This window comes from Leptonotus elevatus, chromosome 8 (assembly GCF_054856555.1).
Source record: "Leptonotus elevatus isolate MCC_2025b chromosome 8, RoL_Lele_1.0, whole genome shotgun sequence".
Taxonomy (NCBI): Eukaryota; Metazoa; Chordata; class Actinopteri; order Syngnathiformes; family Syngnathidae; genus Leptonotus; species Leptonotus elevatus.
Window position 1 is genome coordinate 7,896,141 of NC_141246.1, and position 12,207 is coordinate 7,908,347.

General features: G+C 40.1%; 1 protein-coding gene across 5 annotated transcripts in view; it reads left to right on the forward strand.

The window, feature by feature from the left end:
* The window catches only part of LOC147169573 (caskin-1-like), a 40,757-nt gene that overhangs the window by 8,119 nt on the left and 20,431 nt on the right, over positions 1 to 12,207 (forward strand). For all 5 annotated transcript variants that reach the window (XM_086082566.1, XM_086082562.1, XM_086082564.1 and 2 more), the window contains exons 2-10: positions 915 to 966; positions 2,303 to 2,400; positions 7,437 to 7,582; positions 7,691 to 7,786; positions 9,000 to 9,121; positions 9,228 to 9,336; positions 10,475 to 10,583; positions 11,613 to 11,707; positions 11,915 to 12,029. In XM_086082566.1, coding sequence (XP_085938692.1) covers positions 915 to 966; positions 2,303 to 2,400; positions 7,437 to 7,582; positions 7,691 to 7,786; positions 9,000 to 9,121; positions 9,228 to 9,336; positions 10,475 to 10,583; positions 11,613 to 11,707; positions 11,915 to 12,029 — 942 coding nt within the window. The remainder of the gene's footprint in view (positions 1 to 914; positions 967 to 2,302; positions 2,401 to 7,436; positions 7,583 to 7,690; positions 7,787 to 8,999; positions 9,122 to 9,227; positions 9,337 to 10,474; positions 10,584 to 11,612; positions 11,708 to 11,914; positions 12,030 to 12,207) is intronic.

Sequence of the window (12,207 nt, forward strand, 5' to 3'; positions counted from 1 at the left end):
CAAGCACTGACCTCACTTGACTTGTGGCATATTTATTTTGAAAAGTGTCATTTGATGCTGAAAGCTAAAAGCAGTGAAATTATAATCCATTTGCTGATATGATAGCCAGTTGGTATTGGCTCAAATTGAGGCAGAGGCGGGATCACCCTGACTATGATGGGTGACTACCGATACAACGAAAAAAATCATCCGCATATTAAATTAGTGCATATTAAATTGTAAATTTAGTTCAGCGTTGTTGTAAAACACTATTATGTTTATTGTATATACTGTGTTTTCATGACTTTAGCGACTTTTATGACTTCAATACATTAAAGTAAAAAAAAAAAGAAAGCTGTTTCTTCTTCGCTTGTTGCTTCAGGTCTTTCCGGCGAACTGCTGTTGATATAGCGCCTCCATAATGGCGCAACACTGCAACTGCAGTTAAAATGCGTTGCTGCCGAGTATTTGCAATGTACGGTCGGAGGTGAGATTCGAACCTGCAACATCCGGGTTACTGAACACTGCACTGCTTCAGCATTCCCACAAATGATTAATGACAAAATAGCCGCTCTTCACTTTACTGCGTCACTCTTTGATATTTGGCCTTGACATTATATCCAGCAAGTAGTTGTCATTCAGAAGCAGCGGTGACTCCGCAGGCTCTTTCGCAGCCTCAGTGTGACATTGTGCTTCCGTTCAATTGGTCAGTTGTCCTGAGCTCACCTCCCCACCCCCACCCCCCCCCCCCCTTCTCTGGAGGAACCACTGTCAACGTTTTGCAGCGCTCAGAGGGCATACAAATGGTGCAGCGTGCCGGAAACCTGTAGGGAATACATAAATATGGAAATTGGAGAATACATGAATCCCTAGAGTGTTTTTTTTCAAAGGTTTAAATATATATATATTTTTAAATAAGCCTCCTTGTGTTTCAGAGCTCCTTGGAGCAGCTAAGCGGGTGAACGTCAACATCCAGGATGCAGATGGGTAAGGAGAAGTCATTTATCAAGGCTCACTGAGAGGAACCAAAACAAATAGTTGGAATTTATACATTCTGTCTGCTAGCTGCTACTTTTATTTGTATCTCAGTGTAACAGAATAAAAGCAGCCTTTCTTCTTAACTCATTCACTCGCAGACATGTTCACTGAAGCGACCCCCTTTGCTCCCGGCTGTTTTACTGGATTTTATTAATTTTTTTAATATATTTTTTTAAGAGCTTAGTATTGTTCATTCGGTAATGTCATCATCATTGCTCTTTTTTTTTTTTGATTTTGACTGATTTTGCAAGGCCCACAGAATATTGTTTTCTATTGCTATAAAAACATGGAACCTACCAAATTAAAGAATAGAGTCTTTTTTTTTTCATCAGGATTTTTTTTTTTTTTGCTATCTGTTTCTGTTTTGCAGCAATTGGCATTAGAATATAGCAAAGTTTTTAAAATCTGTTTGAATCAGTGGGGGAAAGAGCTTTTTGCAACATGGCCCTGGTTAATCTCTTATACTCTGCTGCCACCTGCTGGCCGTTTTTGTAATAACTACCATTGCTTCAAACGTTCGCGTCAGTTCAGTGGCTGCATCAAAGCCTGCTGTATGCTCTAGCATGAAAAAACGGCCATGGTAATATTTAGAACGTATTTATACGTTTTTGGGAGCAAATGAGTTCGCACACAAAAATCTCAAGACAAAGTAAAAAGTATGCAGCATTTAAACTACTCTAAGAAGTACAATTGATCCCAAAAGTTAAATAAATATCTTGTGTTACTTACTACTACCCACCTCTGTACCTAAGTGCATGAGTGGACATTTTTTGAACTAATGTGTGACCATTTCCTTCAATGCACAACTCTTGATTCTTGTCTATTTTTAGACTTTGTGATTGGCTGATCTTTATGTGCGCACATGCTTGGTTTGTCATCGTGTTCCGTTTGGTTTTGGATTTTTTTCTTTTTATAACACGCTGATTGGAATAACATCATTGGTCCCAAGTGCTTGTTTAATGACTGATGATTGGTCGATTCGGCTCCAGGGCCCGGCCTTTATAATCGCGGGGGATCCATTAGGCACTCACACACATTTACACGCACACACACGTGCGCTGTGTGTGTATGCCAGGCTCCGGGGCAGAGCAATTGCTTATTAATGGAAGTAGGTCATTTGCACCCCCCTCCCTCTCTCTCTCTCTCTCTCTCTCTCACACACACTGAGCCGAGGGGTGGAGCTGTTCTACGCCAAAAATGATCTCGGCTACAAGTTCTGCTCGGATTTTACACATACGTGTGTATTAACATGCAACATTCTCACCTCATCTGTGTGTGTGTGAAGGTTGTCACCTCTGCATCACGCTGCTCTGAGTGGCAACAAGGAGATGATCTCTCTGCTGCTGGAGGCTCAGGCAGCCGTGGACATTAAAGACAATAAAGGTAAACAAGAAAACAAAAAAAACAAAAACCTATATTTAAATGTGTTGCATCTCACTGTGTTAAAGGGATACGACACTGCAAATATCACCCAAAATGATGGATTTTGCTAGTGAGCAATGCATTGTGGGTTGAAAATTGAGTAGGAAAATCCATTGGAAATGTCACACAGGTCAAAAAACAGGATACATTTTTCCATACAAAGTTTACAAAAGAGTTTTAGAGCCACACTTGAAAAGAAAGCAAAATTGTTTCAATGATGCGAGAAATGTTGTCATGTTATTTGAAGAAAATTGTTCTAATGTTATGTGAATGAAGTCAAAAGTTTAATAGCATGGGAAAAAAATGTATTAGGATAAAGTCATAAAAAAAGTTACAATATAATTCTTATGAGGAATTAAACAAAAAGGCTGAAAAAAGTTAGAATGTTGCAAGATTAGAGTCCTAATATTATGAGACAAAAGTTGTGATGTTACTTGACTGAATTCTTAATACTATCAGAAAATATTTGTAATGTTAAGAAGATAAGCTTGTATGTTTTTCTGAGATTAAAGTGAGAGTGGTATATTAGAAGAAGAAAAAAATAAACAACATAAAACTTCCTCTTAGAAGAAAAACGTCTTTTAGAGAATGAAGCTGTATACCTTTTATAAGAAAAAAACGCAAACTTTGCGATCGTCGTATAAGAATAGAGTTGTAACTTTCAAAGTTATGAGCGTAAAGTCGTGAGATTACAACAAAAATTTGAATTTAGTGAGAAGGAAGTTTTACTATTCAAAGGGAAAATTCAGAATATTACGAGAATTCAGTCGTAATGGTTCAAGATAATGTCCTCAGTTACAGTAAGCTTTAAATGAACAAGAACAATCCAAATTTCACAAGAGTAAAGTTAAAGAGTAAAAATTTCATAATAAAATAAGTCTATATTATTATATACTTTATATATTATATTTTTTGAGAATATAGTCATAATATTACAAGAGAAAAATCAGAATTTTATGAGAATAATGTCATAGTCTTACAATACAAATGTCATAGTTTTGCAAGAATTTGTATTATTACAAGAAACAATATAACAAGAAAAGCAGTATTATGAGAAAAGTCCGAATTTTTTTAAGCATGAATATTGTAATTTGAAAAGAAAAAAGTTGGAATTTTACAAGAATGAAATTGTAATATTATATTAAATAGTGGTGATTCGTTGCAAGAATTTGATATTATGCCAAAGATAATTTATGAAAATGATGTCACCAATATATTATAAGAAAAAAATATTTTACAAGAATAATAAACCACAATGCATATATAATGCAAATTTTTGGATGATTTCAATGCTGATCCTCGAAATGTGCGCTCTACATTTTAGGCGCTGTTTGTTTGTAAAAAGGCAGTTGTGGCAAAAAGCAAGCCCCTGTTATGTCATCAAACGGAGAGCTTTCTGAGGACAGAAATAATATTTGTGCAAAACGACAGATTTGTGTGCACAGCAAACAGAGAGCAGAAGTGAGAGTGAGAGCCAAGAGGAAGAAAGCAGCCCAGATTTTTATTTTTTTTATTTTTTTTATCCCCCTCCTCTAATATCTCCATCCATCCCAGTCTGGCAGAACAGGAGAAGACAGAAGTCTCAGGGCAGATGGGAGACATAAATCCTCCAGGATGGAGGACTGGTTCTTTCTTAGCGTGTCATGCACGATGTGTCTCGAAATGGACGAGATACCAATTTTTTTTAACCCAAATAATTCTTCAATAAATGTTGACAAACGTCCAATGTGCATTTTCTACAAAAAAAATAAAAAATAAAATGGTGGTTACAAAAAAATAAAGAAAAAAGTATTTGAAAAAGAAAGTTATAATTCAATCAAATTTTTCTATTTTAGAGCCCTGTTATCGAGCCCAGCGTGAAATGTGGTCTAACTGTTTTTCTTTCTTTTGGTATTTTTGTAAATAAGGCGCAAGTTGAAAGGTGCGTTTGCACCGATGTGGGAGTGAACACAGCTGACTTATTTCCTGGCCAATGTAAGGGGTTCCATTCATTCGCTTCATCAAAGTTGTAGCAAAAAGTGACTACCCATATCATAACTTACGTATTTTTTGCACTTTTCTTAAAGAAAAATATGGAATATCTTTTTTTTTTTAAATAGAGCCAATAAAAAAAAAAAAAAACGATTCATTAAATTTTTTCATAGATTGTTTTTTATCTACAATAAGTCAATTGAAATAACTTCATAAAAAATAAAAACGTTAATAATCACTTTTCACTGGCTAATAAGAGGTACAAATGACAAACGTAATGCAACAAATTTTACTGGACTCTTGCTATGAACTGGCCATACCGGGTTTTAACTGGCCCACCCCTAAATTTAGAGCATACTGAATTGTTTTTAATACAGTACGTTTTGTAAACAAACTGAATTGGGCCACACTTCTTCCTCCCATCTTTCTCTGTTTGGCCCTCAGTCGAAAATGTTTAGACACGCCCGTATTAACGCAGCCAGCAACTAAAAACGCCGCTTAAGGTGCCAGCATAAGGTGGCCGACCTGGGCATCCCTGTTGCTTCCTGCTTTGGAAGAAGAAGAAAAAAGACAACCTGGAAGGTGGCCAATCAGCTGAGCCAACATACTTCCTGGGGGGGGAAGGCGGAAGATTTTTCTAAATATAGCAAATGGTGTCTAATGTCGTGCCCACTTTGTCTACGCGGAATTTGCTGGCAGAGTGCTGAGCGAGGGAGGTTCGAAAGAGCTTCCTGCCGGAAGTGTGTCAACGCTGTCGGTTTTTAAATGAGACGCGGACGCCGCTAGTGTACAGTAAGAGTCAGGTTCTGCCATGTGCCTTCTTCTCCTCCTCCTCCTCATCCTCATCCTCCTTTTTCTTCTTCTTCTTCTCCTTTTTCTCCTCCGCCACCTCCTCCTTCTGGTTCTTCTTCTTCTCCTCCTCCTCCGCCTCCTCCTCCTCCTTCTTCTTCTCTTTTTGTTCTTCTTCTCCTTCTCCTCCACCTCCACCTTCTCCGCCTCCTCCTTCTTATTCTTCTTATTCTTCTTATTCTCCTTCTCCTCCTCGTCCTCCGCCTCCTCCTTCTTGTTCTTCTCCTCCTCCTCCTCTGCCACCTCCTCATTCTTTTTCTTCTTCTTCTTCTTTTCCTCCTTCTCTTTCTCCCCTTCCTCCTTCTCCTTCTTTTTCTTCTTCTCCTCCTCCTCCTTCTTCTTCTTTCCCTCCTCCTCCTTTTCCTCCTTCTTCTTCTTTCCCTCATCCTCCTTTTCCTCCTCCTCCTCCTTCTCATTCTGCTCCTTCTCCTCTTGCTGCTTCTTCTTCTTCTCATCCTCCTCCTGCTCCTCCTCCTTTTCCTCCTCCTCTTTCTTCTTCTCCTCCTCCTCCTTCTTTTTCTTGTTCTCCTTTGCCTTCTCCTACTCCTCCTTTTCTTGTTCTTCTTCTCCTTCTCCTCCGCCTCCTCCTCTTTTTCCTCCTCCTCCTTTTTCTCTTCCTCCTCCTTCTTCTTGTTCTCCTTGTTCTTCTTGTTCTATAGCCCCTCACTCAAACTGTGCCCGGAGGTCCTCCTGACTCAGCCCAATGATGTGGCTCATCACTTAAGTCACAACTGAAGGTTTTTTCGGCGGCGGCTATTTGGGAGGGCTCTCGCTAGCTTGTCGACATGTGGGTCCCGTTTGGATGCATTTCTTCATGGGGCAGGTTGTTGGGGATCCCTTGGTAGGGTTTTCCCCATCCTGGCCTCTCTGTTTACAAACAGATTGTCGAGAAGGTCCCGTGAGCGTTGACACTCCTCCACTACACGCGGCACTGTGATTTCAGGGTCATGGAGTGTGGCAAGAGTAATTTGATGGCAAATCCTGGGGGAGCCCTGAGGGGGAGACATCATCTGGTGCTCCTCACCGCAAACTTTATTACCTCCTCCAAGGAAGATACGTTTTGAACACAGTGGGTTTCGTATTATATTTCGTATTAATGTAGAAATACTTTACTGGATGCAGGGTTTTCGGTGGCTTCTGCCAACATTCGCAAAATATGCTTTTTAACTTCATTGAAGACTCTAAAATTGTCCATAAGTGTGAAAGTGAGTGTTTGTCTATATGTGCCTTGTGATTGGCTGGCGACTAGTTCAGGGTGTACCCCGCCTCTTACCCCAAAGTCTGCTGGGATAGGGTCCAGCTCACCATCCTTATAGACAAGAAATATAGAAACTGGACTACAATTTGGCATTTTCGCCTCTTTTAATGGGTGCAAATGAAAACAGCTGAGATGCAGTTGTCTTCAAATGAATGTGCAATGTCCTTAAAAACAAAAAAACTCAACTAAACATGGTGCCATTGTGCACTACTTAGCCCCAAGGACAATATGAGTAGCCCACGGGTCTCTTCTAAAAATAGCTCACCAATGGTGAGAAACACATAAGAAGAATGTTAACATTTATTTATTTATTTATTTATGTATACTTAACATGATAAAAGTTTTTAATATACCAAATATCCTATTTTAAAAATAAAAATAAAAGACTGTTCAATGGTGGGAATTTATTTTTTTAAAGGTCATTTTAGAGCTGTGATTTTAATATGATACTGCAATATTTTTGCTCACGGTTATCATACCGTCATAATCTAATATCAGCCCATGCATCGTATATATTTGTAATTGTAATTGAGAAATTATTGTCTGTCTGAGTCAGCCCCTATGATGTCATTCTGACAGCCTCGGTCGGCGTCATTGATATATAACCATTTTTTTTCACTGGCTTACAGGGCAATGACTATTGAGCCCTATGAACTCTGCCTAGCAACAAGGAGCAGGAACACAATGGACATCAATCCCTATAGCTGACTTGATATGTCCAGTCTGGACTGATTACCAGCCAATAAAATATACATTTCATTTCAACGTTTTCGAATGAATGTGTGTGTGTTTAGGAACGTACCAGAAAAACTGTCGATTTGATCCTATGAACACATTTTTGCCCTTTGATCCAGAAATTCAGTGATTTCAACTTTTCCTCGTATCTATGTGCTCAAATGTGTCGCCTTTATTTGCGCAGGGATGCGTCCTCTGCACTACGCCGCCTGGCAGGGCAAGACCGAACCGCTGAAAATGCTGCTGAAGGCAGGCTCGTCCGTCAACGGGCAGTCAGACGAGGGACAGATCCCGCTCCACCTGTCCGCTCAGCATGGACACTATGACGGGGTAACACCCGCGCCCTTGGGGTCCATTTTGGTGTTCTTCGTCCGGGCCTCATCGGGTTTTCCTGAGGAAGCGTGACATTTACAAGCCCCGCTTTTTGTGCGTTTACAGTCGGAGATGTTGCTGCAACACCAGTCCAACACGTGTATCTCGGACACCGCCGGAAAAACGCCGCTGGACCTCGCCTGTGAATTTGGACGTGTTGCGGTGAGTATCGAGGAAAATAAAGGTGTCACGTGTAACGCAGTGGCGAGCGGTCAGGGTCAGCAAGGCCTTCACGTGGAACACTATAAGAAAGAATGACCTTCAGTTCCAAGATTTGTTCCTTGAAGTTCAACTAATTTCCAGCAGGGTAGTCCAGTGGTGTCCAAACTACGGCCCGGGGGGCATTTTGGGGACCACCATAAATTTTTCAATGGCCCGCGGCATACGCTAAAAATAACTTTTATTTACTGTAGAGCTTTTCCAAATATGCAAGGATACAAATAATAACTTATTTACAACCAACACAATGACTCTTCAAAACACACAGTGGTGAATAGAAATAATTCAATTTGACAGTTTGCGCTTGTTTTGCTTCTGAATGTTGAAATGGGATTCGGCTGCTGTTCAGTGCAGGGGTGGGTCAAGTCTAGTGCCATACATCCCAAAATTTGGACAAATCGAACTACTGTATTTAACCTTATCATCGTTAACAAACAGTTTATTATCAAGTTTATCATATTCACCAGAAAATATAAACAATATAGAATTTACTAGTGGATTGATCTTAGCATGTTTAATAAATTAAAGTCGCACAATTTTAAAGTGGCCCTGGCGCCCTTCCATTTTTCTGTATTTGGCCCTCAAACAAACTGTTTGGACACTCCTGATCCAGTTTCTTCATTACTTGTCATGCGAGTGTAATCTTCCAAGAGCCTTCAGAATGAGAAGTGCTGGATGATGTAACTCAATTAAAAAAAATTTTGATTTCTTACAAGGCCATCCGGGATGACATTTTTCTGTCCTCTGGTTGGGCAGAACAAAACGGTAAGGTATTAACTTAATTATATGCCTGCTATTGTGCTTCTGCTGTGTAACGGTGCAGCATACCGATTAACACTGTGACTAACAAATACATGACATTATCCACGATGTGTTCAAAACTAAATATAGCCGTTTTTTTTTTTATTGAATTTGTATCAGCAGCAGTGTTCAACAGCTCTCATCCAGCATTAGAAGACATTCAATTAAAAACTACAATGCTGAATTAATTGCGTGCCTTGTCCCTGGTTGCTCTTTTGTGCAGTTTGAAGCCTATTTAGAATAGATGGCGCTTAAATGGCACAATGAACTGAAAGTCCATTCATGCTATTTGTGAGTGAGCTGGTGTACATACAACGCGTGATTTTATCCACTTTTTTTTCACTTTTTGCGTTAGGTGGTTCAGCTCCTGCTCAGCAGCAACATGTGTGCCGCCATGCTGGAGCCCAAACCGTCCGACCCCAACGGAGTGTCGCCTCTCCATCTCGCTGCCAAGAACGGACACATCGACGTAATACGGTCTGAAAACTCTACTTACGGCATCAAACACTTTTAGTTAAAAAAACAAAAAAAAAAAACAATTTCAATTGCTCCATTTCACTTAAGGGTATCATACGTGTTGCAGGTTGCTGATTCAGGCTGGCATTGACATCAACAGACAGTCGCAGTCTGGTACAGCTCTGCATCAGGCTGCCCTCTGTGGGAAGACAGAGGTAGTGCGCCTCCTGCTTGAGGTAAGTCTCTCTACATCAGTTCGCCCCTGACGATACTAACACTAAAATTACACTTTGACACAAGGTATGTAAAAGGTGTGATTTGTGAACATATCACTTACCGTAGATTGCTCTTGTTTTGGTTCTGAATGTGGAGAGAGGTGAGTCGGATGCTGCTCAGCGTAGCGGCGGGTCTTGTAGTGCGATACTGGGCCACAGGTCGCCTCAAAATCCTGAAAAAGACAAAACTATTTTGTTAATTACCTTCAATAGGAAGCTGTGATGTGGTGGTTTTTCAAAATAACTAATATATAGACGTTATATAATTGATGGATTGGATTTAGCTTGTTATAAAAAGTGGAAAACTCTCAAAGCGAGGCAGTAATTTGGACACCCCTGGTTTAATGGTAATATTAATATGTTAACAAAGATATATATTTTTTTCCTCTTTGTTTTTGTCATATTGTATTTTATGTTTGTTTGGATCAATAAAGTCATTTTGTACCTACACAAACGTGTGTTTTGTAGCCTAGCATATGTTAGCTTAGCCTATTAGCTCATTAGCAGGACACAGCCTAGCATCCTAGCCGTCGACAACCTTCTTCTTATCCCGTGTCACCTTCAGATTTCTTCAGCTTCATTATTTTTCGCCTCTTTTGCCTGCCTGCGTGCAAAAAACGGTCTGAGTAGAAAACAAGTTGAGCGTTGACAGATTTTTGACGGAATATGTCAGGCCGGGCAATATTTGTCACGCTCGAGAGATGATGCAATTTTGAGGACATTAGCCGGAAAAAGTCATTACGGAGCTTTTTGTTGTCAGCCTTCTGAGACGAGAGCGAGGCTGCAGTGACTCACTGGAGTGAAAGTGAGACTGGAAGAACATTCGAAACATTTGAAGCATAAGGATGCAGGCAAGTGAACGGAAAGCCCTGGTTGAAGGAAGGAATACAATTTCAGTGTTGTCAAATAAGGACAGCGACGCCTTGGGACATGAGTTGAATTTGTTCCATGACCATGCTCGTAATTTGTATCTCAAATCATCTGTATTAAATGTTCAAAGGTGCGCGGGGTTGATATGGGAGGCACAAGAAAGCTACGAGGGAAGCAACAATGGTACAGTAACAAACTATAAAGAAATTTCTTTCACTTCTTCACTCAGAGTGGAATCAGTGCCGGGGTAAGGAACACTCTGAGTCAAACGGCGCTGGACATCGTGAACCAGTTCACCACGACTCAAGCTAGCCGCGAGATCAAGCAACTCCTCAGAGGTGGGCTTTTTGAACGTTATTGGGTCACAACGTAAGGAAGAAATTGCGAATAATCCTTATAAATAGGCAAAGCACAATAAGGTTGCATTCATTAATATACTCAGATCCTCGAAGAGTAAAGGAATAGTATAGAAAAAAAGATGGATGTTTTTATGGCGTTCCCAATTATGGGTAAACATTAGCATCAAGCTAGCAAACTAAAGGCTAAACTATGTGGTTATTTAAATGCACACCGCAATTCTTATAGTGTTGTTTCATTTGGCAGTAAATGTCAAATGATGGCACCAAAGCACTATTTCTATACTGCATAACCTTGTACTCTTCTGTTGTCTCGCTCACTTTAGGGTGTAATTCCACTGTTAGCCATTAGATGATGGCACTATTGAGTTTGACTGTGTAAATTTGAGGAAAGAAGAAGATTGAAAACAGGAAGTACAGGATTTCAACCACTGATCTATATCTATATATATATATATATATATATATATATATATATAAATAACTGGATAGCCGATAAACCAAGACTTTTGAAGCCGCCGCCATATTGCTCCTCCCAAGAAACGTTTCTTGGCATACGATCCTATACATTTACAGTATTGAAATTATATAACATTTGAGACAGTACTTAGTAGAAACAGCATGATTTATGATGCTTTATATTTGTTAAACATAAACAAGAGGGCTTCAGGCATTTTACAACTTGCCATAAATACATGTATAAGTTATATGCTTATTGATGTTTGACCTTTTTTTGTTAACGACTTACTGTAAGGGAAATTTGATCATTTGAAACATCGGCTTGGTTGGGACTGACTGCTCTGGATGCTTTATAAATGCATTTATTGCTGTACGCTCTTGATATGCGTGAAGTTTTTTTTTGTTATCTTTTTGTTTTTGGACAAAATGAAAATGGTGCCGCTCCCGACGGAAGGCGCTTTTTTTTGCTTTGAAGTGAGATTGCAAATCCCCCCTTCGCCGACTGCTTCCTCTCGGCGGCTGAATCTTCCTAGCTTCACTTGTGCATTGCAGACGCGTCAGCCGCCATGCAGGTGCGAGCGCTGAAGGATTACTGCAACAACTATGACCTCACCAGCCTCAACATCAAAGCCGGAGACATTATTACGGTACAAAACAAATAGCAATCCGCCATGTGAACTGCAATATATTCCTTCAAGTCTCTATCACTACAAATCACCTTTCCCCCCCCCCCAAGTTAAACCATCATCACATTCTCAATTAATTATGATTTAAATGCAGCAGCTCATTTGTCATATTTTTGTTATTATGCACGTATGTGGTCTTAAAATAAGATTTTTTTTTTGCATTGGCAGGTTTTAGAGCAGCACTCGGACGGCCGATGGAAGGGTTGCATTCACGATAACCGCACAGGAAATGACCGCGTGGGCTACTTCCCGTCCAACATGGTGGAAGTCATCAAGAGGGCAGGTGACCACCCACACCATAGCTGTGTGTGTGTGCGCGCGCGCGTGTGTGCGTGTGCTCAGCAGCCTTCTTACGTAGCTCTAGTTGATCATTAGTCGTAGACAGTTACAAGCGTCATTGGCCATTTTTAACACGTGAATCACAGCTTTTCCCTCCAAAAACCTCACTTCAACCCGTTTTT